This window comes from Chelonia mydas, chromosome 14 (genome assembly GCF_015237465.2).
Source record: "Chelonia mydas isolate rCheMyd1 chromosome 14, rCheMyd1.pri.v2, whole genome shotgun sequence".
Classification (NCBI taxonomy): Eukaryota; Metazoa; Chordata; order Testudines; family Cheloniidae; genus Chelonia; species Chelonia mydas.
Window position 1 is genome coordinate 36,032,178 of NC_051254.2, and position 18,657 is coordinate 36,050,834.

The 18,657-nt window shown below is 55.3% G+C and overlaps 1 protein-coding gene across 1 annotated transcript; it reads right to left on the bottom strand.

Moving 5' to 3' along the window:
* Window positions 1-2,102: 2,102 nt before the first annotated feature.
* LOC114022061 (E3 ubiquitin-protein ligase TRIM39-like) lies at window positions 2,103-18,553 on the bottom strand. Its single transcript, XM_037914982.2, is given in 9 exon segments — window positions 2,103-2,936; window positions 2,938-3,410; window positions 10,966-11,051; window positions 11,903-11,920; window positions 12,020-12,042; window positions 12,533-12,763; window positions 16,155-16,250; window positions 17,960-18,103; window positions 18,106-18,553. Coding segments are annotated over 9 exon segments (1,380 nt in total). The 5' UTR covers window positions 18,376-18,553; the 3' UTR covers window positions 2,103-2,897.
* Window positions 18,554-18,657: the final 104 nt, after the last annotated feature.

Consider the following 18,657-nt stretch of genomic DNA (forward strand, 5'->3'; position numbering starts at 1 on the left):
GAAGCGTCTGTCCTCCATTAGCAGGTCTCCTTCCTCCTTCTCCAGGGCTGGGTCTCAATTCCTGTTTCTGGTTCCCTGGGCCTGGTCCCCGTCCCTGTCACACACTGCGGGGAGCTCAGATTCCTGGGAATCCTGCCGACTTCCAGGCTGCTGGGAGGGATGAGTCAGCAGCTTCCTGAAGACGAGTTGCGAGTAGGCAAACACTTTCCCTCTACCTTTCCAAAACCCACATAGGTATAGTAAGACTAGCACCCCCACCACTGCCACCACTCCACGCACCATGAGACGATTCCAGGACGCTGGCTCTGAAACAAAAGAGAGAGAAAGGCCCCATTACTAAGGGACTCAGTTAAATCATCCCACTGCTGCCATGAGGATCCCAGAAGATGAAGATGTTCCTGGGATACAGTAAGAGCTGAGCTGGGTCGTGTGCACATGGGCACCACTCAGAGCAGCGGGAATGAGATCTCCAAGCTCATTATCCCCATCGGCCAACCTGACGGAGGGAGAAAGGTGAGCCCGGCAAAGCAGCCCCTGTTACAGAGTCTGGGAACTGTGATTTTTAAGATGCTCCAAGGTTAGAGGGGATGATTAGGATCATCTACTCCAGAGTCTCCTGAAGCGTGGGGAAGGGCTAGCCATGGTGGGAAGGGTGGGGTTTGAAGATGTATCCATGAAAATGGGGGGTGGGGTCGCTAACACATTGCTGATGGGTGAGGAGCATGATTGGTTTCTTTGCCTTGAGGAGGGGGCTCAGCTTTTAAAAGTTTTGGGAAGAATAATTTAGTCTGAGCCCCGGCATAACCCAGGCCAGAGAATGTTGCCTACTGATTCCTGCACCCAGTCCAGTGATTTATGGCACTGACTCGGCATTGAGAGGGATTTTATCATACGCTGAAATCCAGCTACAGAAGGGAAAGGGCATTAGAATCTGAAAGACCCCAGAAGTGGCTCTGGTTTTCTACTCAAAATAACCACCCAGGGCTGATTTTCCCTGGCCCAGCGCCATGCAGTCATGCACCCAGCGCCTAGTGAGTTTGCTGTGCAGGCAGACTCCCAAATCCAGACAGTGGCACTTCACATCCACTTTGCCCTGGTGTCAGGGACTGCCCTGAGCACCCATCCTGCAAACACTTACACACCTGAGCCCTCCCACTGCAATCCAAGGCTACTCCTACGGATGGAGTTAAACACGTGGCTAAAGCATTTGCAGAGGTTCCGAAGAGCAGAGGCTCCATGTAAAAGGAACATTACTTCAGTTATTCCAATCTTGGGTTTAGGAGATGCTCCTGCCCGCCCCCTTCCTTCACAGCTGAGTCTCCCACCCAGTGGAATTCTCCCAGGAACTTCCCACTCCAAGAGACCCTGGACACTGTGGCCAGCGCTAGCTGTCCCTCTGGCCCAATCCCATGCTTCAGGACATAGTCTGAACGCCACCGAGGTCGGTAATTAATGCCCGGTGTCTAGGGTCACAGCGTCTAGGGTCTCGGAGTGGGAAGTTCCTTGGAGAGTGACCAGAGAGATTGAAGTGATAACTGGGAGTGCTGGTCGCGTAGGGCCTGAGGACAGAGTCTACATAACCAGGTTTCAGAGTGGCAGCTGTGTTCGTCTGTATTCGCAAAAAGAAAAGGAGGACTTGTGGCACCTTAGAGACTAACCAATTTTATTTGAGCATAAGCTTCCATGAGCTACAGCTCACTTCATCGGATGCATAAAGTGGAAAATACAGTGAGGATGTTTTTATACACACAGACCATGAAAAAATGGGTGTTTATCACTTCAAAAGGTTTTCTCTCCCCCACCCCACTCTCCTGCTGGTAATAGCTTATCTAAAGTGATCACTCTCCTTACAATGTGTATGATAATCAAGGTGGGCCATTTCCAGCACAAATCCAGGGTTTATTTCTATCTATAGGAAGATAGCATTTGAGGTTGGGGACCGTATTTTGTTAATTGATGTGAGAAAAAGAAAGGAAGGGTCATATCTTGATTACCAATTATATGTAGCTAGAAAGTTAAAATCACACAAATTAATGCTGACAGAATTTCCAAGAATATTATATAATCTTGTGTGAGTTAACTGAAATATATTGCTTAATTCATTCTATCATTTTTTCACCTATTAATTTTGAAAGGTGTAGTGCAGGAGGTGGGTGTATGTGCCCTACCTTTCAGAGAGAACCAGTCAAGACAATAAAGAGGGAGGAGAAAGAGAGAGAGAGAGAGAGAGAGAGAGAGAGCAGCTGCACATGTGTGTAGTTGTGATGTTTATGACACACGTACATTGTAACTGAAAAACCCCGTCTGACAATTTAATAGTTTATTTTGTGAAGATAAATATTTTGGATTTCTTGAAATTCCACAGTTGAAATACAAATGATAATATTTAGAGAAGTTAAACTTCAATATAGATTTGAGGGAAGAATCAAAAAATAAATGTAAATAATTCCATTTCTAAAAATATGTTTATCTCCCTTTTTTTGAAATACTGTGAAATTTAAATTAAAGTATTCTTGTATTTACACCTTGTTACAATAATATTTTCTAAATTTGAATAATCTTTTTTCTTTCCTATTTTACATTGAGATTTCACAAGGGTAGAAAATTCTGGCAGGAGTGAATGACCCCATCCCCCACCATCTGCTACCCCCGGGGCAGGGGACGGGGCAAGGTGAGGGCTGGGGGTTGCCAGGTGTCCGGTTTTCGACTGGACCCTCCAGTGGAAAAGGGAAACTGGCAGCGTCTGGTCAGCACAAAAAGTCCAGTTACCTGCTGTAACTGGCCCCCACCAGTGGGGGGTGGGAAGAACGGCAGCACTCGGGGGGGTTGGTCTGTGCCGCGGGATCACTGTCAGGGACCAAGATTCCCCCCGGCCAGAGCCGGGACTGGGCAGATTATCAGGGGAGCCGCATTTGTACCCCCAGCATTGAGACAGGGACTGAAATAAGGGCGGAGCGTCCCAGAAAAGGTGTCAGTGAACGTGAAGAGATGGGACCCGTCAGTCACATTGTAAAATGAGACCTTGCCCGCCTCATAGTCCAGGAAAATCCCCACCTGGCTGGGCCTGATGCTCAGGGGGAGGGGGGTCCTGGGGGAGGTGAGGGCCTTGTATTCCCCATCCCTCAGCCACACAACCCAGTATCCATCCTCAGGTGTGAGTGTGACCCACCCCTTTCTGCTCACAGATTCCCTACAAACCCCCAGGTCCCACTTCATCTTGTCTCCCACCCCCACCTCCCAGTAATGCCTCCTGCCCGCGAACCCCTCAGCGCCCATGACAGAGACACAACGATCAAATCTCTCAGGCTTGTCGGGCAGATCCTGGCATCTGTCTTCGCGTCTCACACGTTTCTGATCCTCAGACAGGACGAGGTTGGGATTTGCCGTGGCTGGATCCAGAGTCACGGCCACTGGGGAGAGAGTCACAGAGTCAGGGCCGGGGGCAGGGGCTGCTCACTGGGATGAAGGGAAATTAACCTGCACCCCCGTTAATTGCTGTGGGAGGGGGGAATTGTTGCCTGACAGGAGTCAGGGCCCTTGAGGAGACAATGAGCGGGGAAAGGGCAGGAGGAGCAGGGGAGGGGTGGGGAGGTGTCAGTGGAGGGGAGCGGAGGGGACAGGCTGATGCTGGGAGAGGAAAGGGGAGGTGCAGGTGACAGGAGTAGAGGGGGAAGGTGCGGGGGGGGGCAGGCACAATGGCAATGGGGGGAAAGAGGATCAGGCACCAGGAGGACAGAGAGGGGTGAAGGGAGGGGCAGGATCCCGGGGGCTGCAGGGGGTGGGGGGAGGGGTGGACACCAGGGCAGAAGAAGGGGATGGACCCCAGGGGGCACAGGGAAGCAAGGGAATGGGGGGGCTCCAATAGGGCAGGGGGGAATCGGGGGGGACTGGTGCCAGGGGGTGGGCGGATGAGGAGTGGGGCAGGTGCCAGGACAATGGAGGGGAGGGAATGGGCAGGCACCAGGGGGTGGAGGAGAGGAAGAGGAGGGGCAGTTGCCAGGGGTTTGCGGGGTGGGGGGAGGGAGGTGAGCAGAGGAGCATGTGCCAGGGGGCAGAATGGGGTGATGGGAGGGGCGGGCACTGGGGGGGGGTTAAGGGAGAAGGGGAGGGGCATGCATCAGGGCTGTAGAGTGTGAGTGAGGGGCAGGACTGGTGCCAAGGGAAAGAGAGAGATGAGGGGAGGGCTGGGCACCAGAGGTCCAAAGGGTGGGCTAGAGAAGGGGCGGGTGGCACTGGGGGATGGGGGGAGGGAAGGGGCTTTCACCAGGGGACACAAGGCATGAACAGAGGGGCAGGCGCTAGGGAGGCAGAGGGGGAGTAGAAGGAGGGGCTGGCACCAGGGGAAAAGGAGGGGGTGGGAGAAGGCACAGGTGACAAGGGGACAAAGAGGGGTGAGGGGTAGGACAGGTTTCAGAGGGATATCAGGGGAAAGGGGTGGGGCAGACTCCAGGGGCCAACAGTGGAGCGAAGGAAAGGGCAGTCATAAAGGGGGAGAGGGGCATGAGGGGTGGGTGCCAGGAAGACAGAGGTGGGAGGAGGGAAGGGGTAGTCACCAGGAGGGATGGTGGGGATGAACAGAGGGGTAGATGCAAGGAGGGGAGAGAGGAGGGGGGTGGTAGTCACCAGGAGGACAAAAAGTGGGGTGTGGAGAAGGGTGGACCCTAGGAGCAGAGGGGTGTGGAGATGTGGGCACCAGGGGGGGCAGAGGGAGGGGGAGGGGAGGGGCAGACACTAGGGGGCCCAAAGGGGGGGGCAAGGGAAGGGGTTTGCACCAGGCAGGCAGATGGGGGAAATGGTAGAGATGGGCCTCAGGGGGGCAGAGGAGTGAACAGAGGGGCTGGCACCAGGGGACTAGAGGGGGGTGAGGGGCGCAGGTTTCAGGGAGGAAGAGGGCGAGAGGAGAGGAGGGGGAAGAACTAAGGGGAAGGTGGCAGGGGAGGGGGTGCAAGGGAAGGGGCAGGCATGAGGGGGTGGAGGTGAGGGAAGGGGCTTGTGCTGAGGGGAGAGGTGGGGGCTAGGGTGGGAGAAGGAAGGGGCAGGAACAGGGGGCAGAGTGGGGGAGAGACAAATGCTGGGGGGACAGTAGTGGGATGTGAGATAAGGGAAGGCATGAGGGGCAAATGGGCGGGGTGTGAGGGAAGGTGTGGTCATCAGTGTGTGGGAGGGCAAGGGAAGGGATGGGTGCCGGGGGGTAGAGGGGTATGGGGGAGGATGAAAGCCAGGGGGCACAGGAAGGAGAGCAGATGGGCAGGCAGCCATGGGGCAGGGGAGGGGCAGGCACCAGGGGGAGACTGGTGCAGCATAGAATACGGCAGGCAGCAGGGACAACAAGAGGCAAGAGGAGGTATTGGGGGCAGAGGGGGGCAAGGGAAGAGGTGGGTGCCAGAGGGGCAGGGGGAGGGGCAGGTGCTGGGGGACAGAAGGGGGAAAAGGAAGGGGCAGACAAAAGGAGGGAAGTGGGTGGGGAGGAGCGTGTGCCAGGAGATGGGGGGCGGAAAGAGGGGTGGTCACGAGAAAGGCAGGGGATGGGGCAAGTCATGGGGCAGAGGGGCATGAGGAGAGTGGAGTCAGGGAACAGAGGGAGTGAAGGGGGATGCACACCAGGGAGGAAGGGAGCAAGAGGAGGGGAAGGTACGTGGGGGATTGAGGGGGTTGAGCAGAAGGGCAGACACAGGGAGGGTAGAGGAGGGAGGGATAGGCACCAGGAGGTAGAGAGGGGGGCGATGGGAGGGGTGTGCACGAGAGGCCAGAGAGGGGTGAGGAGAGAGGCAGGGCAGGTGGGTAGAGGGATGTGTTAGGAGAGGGGATCAAGGAGGGGCAGGAGCCAGAAAGCCAGAGTGGAGCTAGAGGAGGGATGGCACAGGGGGAGGAGGGAAGGGGCGGGTGCTAGGGGTCAGAGAGGGTGGGGAGAGGGAGAGGGTGAGAAGAAGCGGGGGCATGAGGATAGAAGCAGGGGCCAGGTGGGCATGGGGTGAGGCAAAGGTAAGGAGGGAGCGGGAGTCAGGGGGCACAGGGGCATAAGGAGATTGGCTGGTGCCAGGGGGCAGAGGTCGGTGGAGGGCAGGGGCACATGCCAGGGAGACAAAGTGGCAGGGGAGGGGAGGGGCCCAGGGGAGCAGCAGGAGTTTGGGGTGAGGGGGAGGGGACAGGATAGAGGCAGGGATCAGGTGGGGACGGGGGTTGAGGGAAGGGTAAGGGAGGGGCAGGTGCCAGGGGGATAGAGGGAGGTGAAGGGGGGCAAGAGGGAAGGTGAAGGGGGCAGGCCCCAGGGAATCTCTGTTGCTTTGGGGCATGTGTGGCTGGTTTGTTGCTAAGAGCAGGTTGGTGCCATCCCCACACACACTGGGGGTGCAGCCCTGACCCACTGGGTGCAGCTGGGACTCTCCATGCTCAGGCACGGGCAGGGTGTCTGGGCTCGCTGGAAGGGAGCCCAACTCCCAGTGACTTTCAGTGAGTGACTGTCAACATCCCCAGAAACGCACAGGTACGGCCAGGCCAGGCTCAGGACATCAGCTATGAAACACTCCAGAGCTGTTGTTAAATTTGCCCTGGGTAGAAACATTTCCCCATGGGCTCCCATAGCTCTTTTACTGAAGGCTGCAGGGAAAAAGATACGGCCAGTAGTAATTAGTGACACTAACAAGGAGCGAGTCTGAATGAAAGAGACCTTGGAAGAGACTAGCTGCAGATCTATGTGAATTCAGGGGACATCTTTACCTGGTAGTCGTGGACTATTTTTCCAGGTATGTAGAAAGAGTGTACTTGAAAGACATAACATACCAGAGTGTTATGGAGCAACTGAAGGGCACTTTTGGGCATTTCGGGGTTCCAGAAGAACTTGTGACAGAGCATGGACCACAATTCAGAGAAGTAGAATTTTATTTATCTCAACAAAATATGATTTTCCTCATATTACTAGAAGCCCATATTACTCACAAGTGAATGGAGATGCTGAGAGCTGCACAGACAGTGAAGAATATCCTTCAGCAGGAAGATCCATTCTTTGCTCTACTGAGTTATAGATCAACCCCAATAGCAGCTACTGGATATAGTGCAGCACAACTCCTGATGGGAAGACAGCTCACAACTACCCTCCCAACTTTGGAAAAGAATCTATCTCCAAAGTTGCCAGAGAGGTAGAGAATAGCCAAATCGAATAAAAAGGGAAAAAAAGTTTACAAACACTTTTACAACAGACATCACTTAGAAAACTACCAGGGCTAGAACCTGGTGACCATGTTTGTGTCAAACTGGATGGAGAAAAAGAATGGAATACTCCAGTTGTTGTGAAGAAAAAGAATTCAACACACTGATTGTATGTGATCAAGACCGAGAGAGGAGAGTTCAACAGAAACTGTCAACATCTACAGTTTGTTCCTCAGAAAGAACAATCAACTCAGCAAACTCTGCAGATGGTGAATGCAGAACAAGAACATGACTCAAGGATTCCAGACTCACCACAGTCAGATGGTGGAACTAATGGACAGCCAGATGACCAAGCTGTTACCTGTTCGGGTCATGTAATTAGAAGACCAGTACCATTCAGAGACACCTACCAGACTGATCCACACTGAACTTCAAAGACAGTGCGATAATGTAAATATTATAAATGGTAGGAATGTAGAACTTAAAGGGAGAGATGTAATGGAACACTAAACTGTATTATCCTGTTCAACCACTAGGTAGCGCTGAGTAAAAAATACAATATTTAAGCTGACCTTAGCCATAGTTGGTAGAAAATTAAAAGATTTTGTGATGAACACTTCTGGTGTGTATCTGGCTGAGAGGGAAGCTCTGTAGCCAGTCCATATCTGCTACAGGACCACTACACCAATGATGAAAGCCCAGTGCTATCAACTACCTCTGCTATGGCCAACGAGTTCTTCTGAACTATGACATGCTGAAGACTATGGGGGATTTTACCCATGACATGTGCTACATAGAGACTTGGGGAATCAAACTCCTGGTCTCTTCATACTTCAGTGACGAGAATAAAATTATGGCCAAGGGCCTTGCAGATTTCCTTGTGGCAGCAGGGCAGGAAGTACCCCCCACCTCACCCTGGCTGCAGAACATAACCAAGTGTCAGCCATGGTCAAGCCTACCTTTGAATACAGGTTGGCTCTCGGGGTCGGGGGAAGAGTGGGAATGTGTCAAGACAGCTGGCCCTTTTACAGGAGTTAGGGAGAGGCTACCTCTGACAGGCTCCTGGAAAGGAGAACCAGCCAACCCAGACCAACCTGGAAGTAATTAAATCCCTAGGTGGCTAGTTGGCAGCTAAATAGCTAATGAGCCTGATAAAGGGTTACCAGGGCTCAGCTGAAGGGATCCTAGGGATAGGAAGCTGCCGAGGAGAGGAGCTCCCAGGAGAGTTCACCAGAGCAAGGAGCCTGGAAGGGGTGCTCCTAGAGCAGTGGTCCCCAAACTGTGGGTTGTGCCCCAATAGAGGGTGTGGAGGAACATTTGGGGGGCATGGCAGGGCCTGGACCAGCCCCCATGGGTGGTGGGAAGGGAACGCCACCCAGTCCTGCTCTGCCCCCAGCTCTACTCTGGCCCCATCCTAAACCCCAGCTGCAGCTCCAGCCCCAACCGTGCTTCCACTCCCAGCTGAAGCCCACGGCTCCCAGACCCAGATGCCGGCCCACTCCCAGCCATGGCCCGCGGCTCCTGGCCCCAGTTGCAGCCCCATTCCTGGCCCAACTCCTGACCGCAGCTCCCGACCGCAGCTCCTGAGGTGGGGGCACAAACCAGGTAAGGGAGGGCATGACCAAAAAAGTCTGGGGACCACTGTCCTAGACAGAGGAGCTCCCTTACGGGGGAGGAGCTGCCAGAGATGACAATGACAGCAGCAGCTGTAGCAGGACAGAGCCCTGGAGAGCTGCCCCCGGCTGGAGAAAGTGGACGCAGAGAATAAAGGCACAGTCTGAAATGACCCCAGCTCCGGGAAGGAGGGCTGGAGTCATCTGATTCCACAATGGAAACTAATCCAAGCCCAGCTCTGGGAAGGAGGATTGAGGACTCCTGACTTGAGGACAGTGAGGAGCTTGAGTGAGAGCTGGAGGCTGGAGCAGAGAGATGGAAATGATTTTATTTTGGGGTTTACTTGGACTCAGAGCAGGACCCAGGAGGGGATATTTCTCTCAGATCTTTTTGACTGTAAGACTTAATTGAAGGAGTGCTGAAGAGGGTAAACTGAGGCAAGATGCTTGCCAAGACACTCTCAAATGGCAGAGGGTTCTATCAATAATAACACTCACTGCCCAGCCCCTAAGGTCTGCATGCAGCGCGAGGCCTTCCCCATTGCACACGGGGACCCTGGAGTGCAGGGATCCCTGGTTACTCTGCCCCACACATTCACCCAGCGACAACCCCGAGCTGCGGGATGCGGGTCCCTGGGGTCAGAGTGCGGGCAGTCGAGTGGCAGTGACCGGCCGGGGCTGCTGGGGTGGGTGAAAGGAAAGGGTTAATCCCAACGCAGTGGCGCTTTGCTGCCCAGCCCTGGCTGGTCTCTGCCCTCTGGGTGCAGCACAGGGCGTGTGTCTCTGAGCAGGTCCCTGCCCACTTGCCCGGCCACTTGCCCCAGACACAGAGAACCCAGGTGCCGAGGGAGGAGCAGCCCCAGCAGCGCCGCATTGGCCCTGGCACGGGCTGAGCCTGCGAGCGCAGCGGCAGGGTGAGCGGCGGGGGGGGCGGGGGGGGGGCAGGGGCTGGTAGCTGGTGCTGGCAGCCAGCGCGGTGCCAGCACCAATGGCCCTGCTGGAGACCCTGGGCCTGGCCAGCCGGGAGCAGCCAGCGAGTGACTCAGGGCCTGGGACCTGGGGGATGACAGGAGGCTCCCCAGGGGCTGCTGATCCCCTAGAAGGGGGCACGGAGGTGACTGGCTCAGGATCCCGACAGGCTCAGGGGCCAGGGCTGTGGAATGGCCCAGAGCCCAGCCGTGTTCAGGGTCCGGTGGGCACAGACTGTGCTGGGCTGGGGGCAGCAAGGGGGGAGGGGAGCAGGGATGTGCTGGCTCCAGCCAGCCACGGAGAGGAAGCTGCTTCCCCCATAGCCTGGGGTTCCTGCTCCCCGGAGCCCTGAGATCCTGGCCCTGCAGCCGGCACCCACTGGGCAGCCTCCATCGACCGGGACAGACACACCCAGCTTGGCCCCTTCGACTGCCCCCTGCTGGGGGTGGGGGGTGGGAAGAGAGGAGGGTGGGGGCAGGATGAAAGGGCCAGTTCAACTATCACAGACCGAGCTCACTGAACCTTCCCACTCCCCCTCTCCTCGGCCTTAGTTTCTTCTCTGTCCCTCCTCGTGGTCAGGTTTGTGCCTTCTCCCCGGGTCTCCACGCTGGGGCTGTGGGGAGGGGTTTGGATGGGGGCAGCTCATGCTCAGACACTGTGACAGGGTCACACTCTTGTGTGTGAGTGTCACTCACTGAGCAGCAAACCACTAACCCAACCTCACACTGGGCTGTGCTCAGAGCAGACGAGGGGTCCGTAGGATTCAGCTTGTTAACCAGTAACACACAGCCCAGGTCAGACTGCAGGAGCCAGACCAGCCCTTCCTCCAGCTCAGAAAGCTCGGCCAGCCTTGGCTAATGGGGGCTGGGGCAGAGCTGAACGGTGGCCACACAACGCAGCCCTCACATATCCCAGGACACATCATCCTTTACCAGTCTGTGCAGCTCCCAACACAATGGGTCCAGTCCAGGCCTCACAGCACCTGGCTCAGGGACACCCATTAACGCAGCCACGGAGGGGTCAGGATGTCACAGTGATGGGGCCTGGTCAGACACCTGGGCAAGTACCAGCAGGTGGCCGTAAGTAGCAGGCAAACTGCCCAGCACTCAGCGCATCAGCCTCCAGCTCTCACACAGCTCCAAGCCTGTCAACTGGGTGCAAGCGTGTCCTGGGGTCCCAGGCTCTGATCAGATCCCCAGGCACAATACAGCTGAATGTCCCAGTAGACTCCACTCACCTCCGAATCTCTCCAGCGCTTCCCTCATATCAGGGGAAATTTTATACACATTCTTCAGGTCAGTAGAAACAGCTTCTGGTTCCTGACAGGTTTCAGAGTAACAGCCGTGTTAGTCTGTACTCGCAAAAAGAAAAGGAGGACTTGTGGCACCTTAGAGACTAACCAATTTATTTGAGCATGAGCTTTCGTGAGCTACAGCTCACTTCATCGGATGCATACTGTGGATGAGCTATTACCAGCAGGAGAGTGAGTTTGTGTGTGTATGGGGGTGGGGGGCTGAGAAAACCTGGATTTGTGCTGGAAATGGCCCACCTTGATTATCATGCACGTTGTAGGGAGAATGGTCACTTTGGATAAGCTATTACCAGCAGGAGAGTGAGTTTGTGTGTGTGGTTTTTTTGAGAAAAAAAGGGCGGGGGGGAGAAAACCTGTATTTGTAGTGGAAATGGCCCACCTTGATTTTCATGCACGTTGTAAGGAGAGTGGTCACTTTGGATAGGCTATTACCAGCAGGAGAGTGAGTTTGTGTGTGTGGTTTTTGGAGGAGGGTGAGGGGGTGAGAGAACCTGGATTTGTGCAGGAAATGGCCCACCTTGATTATCATACGCATTGTGAAGAGAGTGGTCACTTTGGATGGGCTATTACCAGCAGGAGAGTGAGTTTGGGGGGGGGGGGGGGGGGGGCGGAGGGTGAGAAAACCTGGATTTGTGCTGGAAATGGCCCAACTTGATGATCACTTTAGATAAGCTATTACCAGCAGGAGAGTGGGGTGGGAGGAGGTATTGTTTCATGGTCTCTGTGTGTATATAATGTCTTCTGCAGTTTCCACAGTATGCATCCAATGAAGTGAGCTGTAGCTCACGAAAGCTCATGCTCAAATAAATTGGTTAGTCTCTAAGGTGCCACAAGTCCTCCTTTTCTTTCTTCTGGTTCCAGGAGTTTCACATTCGCACTCCTATGAAGAAAACGTCCCATCATCACTCAGCTGCTCTGTACACACGTCATCCCAGAACCACCACCAAGGATATAAGAGCAATGAACATAGGAAACACACCTGCTCAATGTGCTTTTCACATCCTGAAAGGAAAAAGAGAATCAATGTCCTGTATTAACACAATGTGCATAAAACTGAGTGAGTCTCACTCTGGGCATCAAACTTTCATCTTGAAAATAGATCAACCCTCCCAGGCTTCACTGTTTTGAACACTTGTTTCATTAATGTAGGCGAGACAGGATTTTAGCTAAAGGGTTCTCCCTTCTAGGGACAAAACCTATCAGTATCTGTGTTTATCACCTGCGTTGGGGCGAATGTTCTGGGGTCAGAGCAGTGAGGGGTTTAGCTCGGTATCATTTTGGTATCATCCATCTAATCTCCCACGGCCTCACTGGATCTCCATGTGGAGAATTCCCCTCTAACATGAACTGTGATATTTTGGAACTCATGGAGCCCTTAGCCTGATCTGTTTGTCAGTAAACCTCAGAACATATTTCCTCTAATTGTTGGAATCCAGACCCATGGAGCTGAGTTATAATTCTGGATGGGTGGAGAATTTTGATGCCATCTCACCTTTAGCAGCTTGACAATGGGTTGCTGACACTTCTCCTCTATCTCTGTGATCAGCTGCTGCAGAGAGGAGCTTTGCTGGGAGAGTTTAATCAAATTTTCCGGTAGTCTCTGCAGAGTCTCCCTCTCCTCCTCCTCCAGTCTCTGCAGAAGCAGCTGCTCCTCCTCTCTCAGCAGTGTGTGCAGTTTGTTAAATTCACCTGAAATCATCTCTCTCTTATTCTTCACATTCCCCTTGAGATAGAAAAATAGGAAAGGCACAGAGAAAACGTGAGCCAGATGTTGAGTTACACGGACCGGGCCTCTGCCCATGAAACAGGGGATATTAGATCAGTTTCAGGTTTGTCAGGATATTTACTTTTTTGGGAAACGTACCATAAAGGGTTTGTTTTAGTTCAGAGTTAATATGGACAGTTCCATAGTGGGGTTGTCTAGGGTGCTTTCTAAAGATGCAGTATATTATTGCAGGTGGCATGGGATGGACACAGTACAGTGGGGAGAAATCAAGGGGACAGTAAAGATTTACAGGGGGCTACACAGGGCGTCTGTGGCGGGATTTGGGTGCCAAGTGATGGGCACTCAGACACCCAGGGGACCCGTCACAGCAGGATGTGGGCAATGCTCCTTCTTTGACAACCAGCTCCCAGGGCTGCAAAGTTCAGGACCTAGGGCTGGTGCTAATAGTCCTTTGGGTGCCATCCTGGGGCTCACATGGGTGTTGGGCGCCCAGGGCATTGTCAGGGCTGGCTTTGGCCTCACCCAGCCTGGCCGAGTGCTTCATGCCCATGTGCCCAGTGCCCCTGGGATCACAGCCTTTAGGGAGCCCTCTAGGCTCACACAGCAGAGGGTTGCTGATGCCAGCTGTGTCCCCACCTGCTCTCTGAAAGGAGCCGTGGGAACGATGCTGAGCCGGTGCTGATCCTGGCAGGGGGAGGGGCTGGCTTCTCTGCACTGGCCTCTCTAGTTCCCCTGAAGCTCAGCCCAGAGGTGCTGGGTGAACCTGGGGGGAGCCTGCCCCCCAGTGTGACTCGGGCCACAGTGATGTTGGGAAAAGTCCCTCTTACTCTCCCTGAGATGCCAACAGGGCCAGGGGCTTCAGCAGCTTCCCCAGCCCCTGCACCCTGCCCCCAGAGCCCTCCTCCCTGAAACCCCAGTGTGTGAGCCCCCAGCCCTTCCCCCCACCAATCTGTGCCCTGTGCTGACCCCCCTCCCCTTCCCTGTGCAGGGCTCTAACCCGTCTCTCTGTCCGGCTCACCTGTGTGGTGGGGGAGGGGCCATGCCCAGTGTCTGTGTCTGAAGAGGCAGCTGCTTGAGCACTGTAACGTCCACATCCTACCTCTGCCCCGGCTGACCCGAGCCCCCAGCGCAGCCCTCCAGCACCTCTGGGCCCCTCTGCCAATGAGCTTTGGACACCCACTCATCCCCCAGACCACCCTCACACCGCCCTTGGGAGCACTGCAGCCACAGGGCACTCAGACAACTCGGGTACAGCCCTGACAAGCCCCAGACCCCTCAGGAGCCCCTGCTGGCACCTGCCCGAGGCTTTTTGAACGTGGCCTGGACCCTGCAAAGGGCCTTGGGCCTGCAGCCTCCTTCTGCTCCTGCACCCTGGGAGCTGTTGAGTTACAGCTAATTCGAGTGGTGCAGTGTTATCGTATCCCCTAACATCTCCCCACATCAGACACGGCCAGCGCATCCTTCATGGGGGCCTGTCACCTCCCGGGCCCTGCTCCCGCCCATGGAGATACTCCCCACCTGGCTCAGGCCCTTGACGGCCCCTCTCAGTGCGTGACTGGCCACCCCTGCTGGGCCTCATCTCACAGTCGCTGGGGCTGCAGTTACTCTGCACCGAGTGACACTGATCATTGGGCCGTGACCTCTGGTGCTGTAGGACGTAACTCGCTCTCACTGGGGATAATCAAGGGTTTCAGAACCACCCCAGTGACTGTCTCAAGGTGCAGCCGCCTCCATGGTTCCGGCTGGGATCTTTGCCGGATACATTCAACATGGCTGTTAATTGTTATGCACCTAAATCCCTTTTGTCTGAGGAACTGAGCACCAACTGCTTCCGGTGCGGGCAATGGGAGCTGCTGCGGTTCTGTCCTCTGGAAATGGGCCCACTTCCGCCCGGCTCTAAATACGGAGTCAGATGCAGAACCAGGGGCACCCAGCTCTGAGCATTTCAGCTCTTGTAAATGGCCATTTTTATCTGAATCGTGGGACACCTGCTTCTCCTCTCCTCCCTGCTGCTGGCGTCTTCCTCACGCCCCCCACGCTCTCTGCAGGGATTTCACTGTAAAAGGCAGGCGAAACAGAACAGACATTTTGTCCCATGGGTTCATCACCTGCTAGAGACGAGCACAGGTAAAATCACAGTAACATTAGCAGGTGTCTGGGATGAAGTGGCCACGTGATGGCAACAGAGACTGTGAAGTGGCCAAGCGCTGCTTGGCTTTACACTGACCTGCCCCTGGCTCTGCTCACTCAGGGGGTGTCCACACTGCAATGCAGGTCTGACAGCACCGTGTGTAGACACACCCCGCTAGCTTTGATCGAGCAAGCTCGGGTACTGGTAGCTATGAAGCCGCAGCAGCACAGGCTTTACACGCCCACCCAGACCCCTGGGTGTCACTCAGGGACCAGCCTGCAGCTAGCTGTTGGGGCCATGTAGACACACCCCTGGGGGCAGATTTTCCACAGAGCTCCACACCCGCCACTGGGTTCGATGCTCAGAAGAGCTCAGCTCTCAGCGTGCCCCCAGCCCAGCCAGCTGAGTGAATCTGAACCTCACCCATGGGGGCAAATCCTCCTCCCAGTGCCCAGCTCCAGTGTCTGGCCCAGGCACTGGGCAGATTCATTGCAGGGACTGTGGGAGCAGGGCGAGAAGGAACAATCTGTTTCCTCCAGGCTGCAGAGAAGCTACAGAGCTTTGTCATGGAGGCCACTGAAAACCGATGGCTGGAGCAGCCGACACACCCTCCCCATCTGCAGAAGGGAAACAGGATCCATGGAATAGTGAAAACACTGCACCCAGTATGGAGAATTTGCCCCATCCGAGATCTCAGGGGTGGGTCTGCACCACTGTACAAGGGCCAGGAACTGCCCCTCCTCCTCCGCCTATAGGAGCTGCTGCGCTGAGATCCCCACAGGAGACACAGCCTGATGCTGCCAGCACCCTGGATGGCAGGTACCACAGGCCGGGGAGGCTGAGCCTCCCCAAACAGGATGCAGCGCCCCTCCCTTTGGAGGCAGGCTGCAGACCTGCCGCCTGTGGAGTCCTGCCTGCGCTCCGTCCGGAGCCCTCGCTCCCGCTCTTCCCCCGAACCCCGCAGCACCCGCCGCTTGCCGCCCGTCAGCTGTGTGGGGGGCCCCGCCACTTGCTCCTCTCCACCCTTCCCCCGTCATTGGGCGGGGTGATGATCTGGGTGCCGGGGAGGTTCCAACAGTCATGCCCGGCCTCCCCAAACGCCAGAGGCATGTGCCCCCCATGGCTGGCACCAAGCCTGTGCCATGGAGCAAACAACTAGAGCAGGTTCATAACCTCATCCTGGAGCTTTACGGCCCCGTCATTCCTGGGAACGCTGCAGGGGGAAGGGCTCAGCGAGGAATAAACCCAGACAGCCACCTGCCATTCTGTGGTTTTCTCCTCCTCTTTCGACATCAGAGCCAGGGCCTCTTCCAGCTCCTTCCTCAGAGGGCCCAGGGCTCCCTGGAGTTTCACCTGCGGGGGCATCGTGTGCGAGAAACGGCCATTAGTCTGCCTGTCTGATGGGTGAACAGTCCTATCCATATTGGCATTTCATACATGAGCAGTAAAATACCCTGGAAGCGAGCAGCTGACTCGGCTCTGCCGGCCCCAAAGGCCTCATGGGAGCAGAGAGGCCAGTCTCAGAGCGGGGGCTCTGCTTTTTGCAGACACTCAGGACTTCTCAAGTCCTGTGTTTTAGCTAAAGTTTCCCATCCCTGAGCACAGGCCAGAGGGGAAATAGCTGGGAAGGTTCTGAACGATCCCTCCTGCCAGTGAGAGTGAAGAGGTTGGGACAGCACCTCGCTCCACTGTACCCCAGACCCACGCCAGGAACAAGACCCCACTGTGCTCTCCTCTGTCCAGGCGCCCATGTGGCCTCCCTCAGGCAGCAGCTGAGCACCTGAGCCAGTGCAGTCCCGTTAACTGGACAGGGTGAAGCTGTGATGTGGCTGGAGGTCAGTGAGGAACAGGGAACACACTCGATCTGGGGGAATGGGCCACCCATAATTATAATGGCTCCAGAGCTGTAATAACCCAGGGCTCTCTTCCCCTTTGACAGCGTGTGATTCATTCACACAGCAGAGCAACGTGTTCCTGCCCTCCCCAGCCCCGCTCTGTGCAACATCCATGGCAGCCCCCCAGAGTCCCCTCCTGAGCCCCCCGCCAGAGATCTCCTCATTTCACTCTCTCTCTTTTCTCTGAGCCCTCAAGTTCTCTCCTCCTCCTCCCTGCCCAAGGGCCAAGGCTGCAGCTGCTGCTGAGAGCTCCTGGGGTGCTGTTCAGCTGACACCCCTGGGGTGCTGCTGCACCGAAGCAGGGAGGGCAGGAGGGAGCCAGCCGGGGCTAGTGAGAGACAGGATGCAGAAAAGCAGCCTTTGCATCAGAAAAAGAGCTTCATAAATGAGCAGGGATCAGAAAGGGCGCACGGGGGTTGGGGGGAGGGATGTGGCTGGATTCTTTGAAGCTCCACCCACAAATAAGCTCCACCCATGTGAGTCACCAAAAGGAGACACCATGATCTGTTCACAGTAGATGGTGCAATATTCAGAACAGGATGGAGTTGCTGATGGGCTCCAAGGGGCTCCTGGGGCCTGGCTCCCCTTATGGGGCTAGAATATACCCCTGGGCTCTGCTGGACTCTCTGGGCCGGGTCCTTCTTTACTGGGGGGAACAGAAGAGGTGGCATCTCCCAAACATCACCCGCTTGTGGCACCGGAAGGAGGTGTCACTGGCAATAAATGGTCCTGAGCTGCAATTCTCCCTCTCCGCTCGCACAGGGGAACAAAATAATTAACAGTGTTGGTATTTAAATGATCAGTTCTCCAGTCTGAAGGTAACACACTCACAAAGACTGGCCTGCAGCTCTTGTGATTTAAACCTCACTGATTGTTAACGCCGCCCGTTGTGTAAAAAGTCCCCTTCTTTCAGCAGTGGAAGCTGGGTTTAAAAAGCATTCAGAATCTCAGAGAAAAGTTTCCCACAGCAGATATCTTTTAAGATTTGATATTCTGATTCTGCTGCCACACAGCCAGATCATTCATTTTGTTACAGCATCTCCCGTACAATGAAGGCTTTACAGAGCTGAGTGATGCGTCACACCTGTGACAGGCAACTTCCAGTGAAATCAGCCTGTAATTAAAATCCAAAGTTATTACCCACTAAACTTGACAGGAATTCCCTACCTTGTACTCCTGGGCAGCCTCCTCTATGGGAACCACCCTGTGAGCTCTGTGAGCCCGGGACAGATGGCAAACTACACAGACAGAAGTTTGATCCTCTTCACAGAACAGTTTCAGAGTCTCCTGGTGTTCCCCACACACCCCGTCCCCTCCTCTCCCTTCGCTGCCTGTAAACTCAGCCGCTTGGCGATTTCTACGACATTTGCCTGCTGCCTGTTGGGCCTGAGGTTTCCCGGTTGCACAGTTTCTCTGCACTGAGGGCAGGAAGCGGCTGTGTCGGGTCCCTCCCAGCACTGGGTGATGCAGGCTCGGCAGAAATTGTGCCCACACTCCAGAGTGACAGGGTCTGTGAAATACTCCAGACAGACGGGACATGTCGTTTCCTCCTGGAGACTTTCCAAGGGGTTCTCTGCAGCCATGGCTCCCTCTGGGCAGTGGAACAGGGGTAGTTTCACTTTCCTGAGCTCAGAAATATGCCCCGCCTCCAGCAGCAGCAGCTGGGTGTTTCCCTTCCTGGAACTGACTCAGGCTGTTTGCTGAGCTGGAGCCAGATCACTGGGAACATTCCAGCCTTGGAAGCTTTGGTGAGAAATGTCCCAAAAAGGCTCCAATCCTGCAATCAGCCCCCTCTGCCGGTGTCTGTGTGTGGGGCGGGGGGTCACTAGGGCCTCACATGGACATCAGCATCCCCCTGTCCTGAT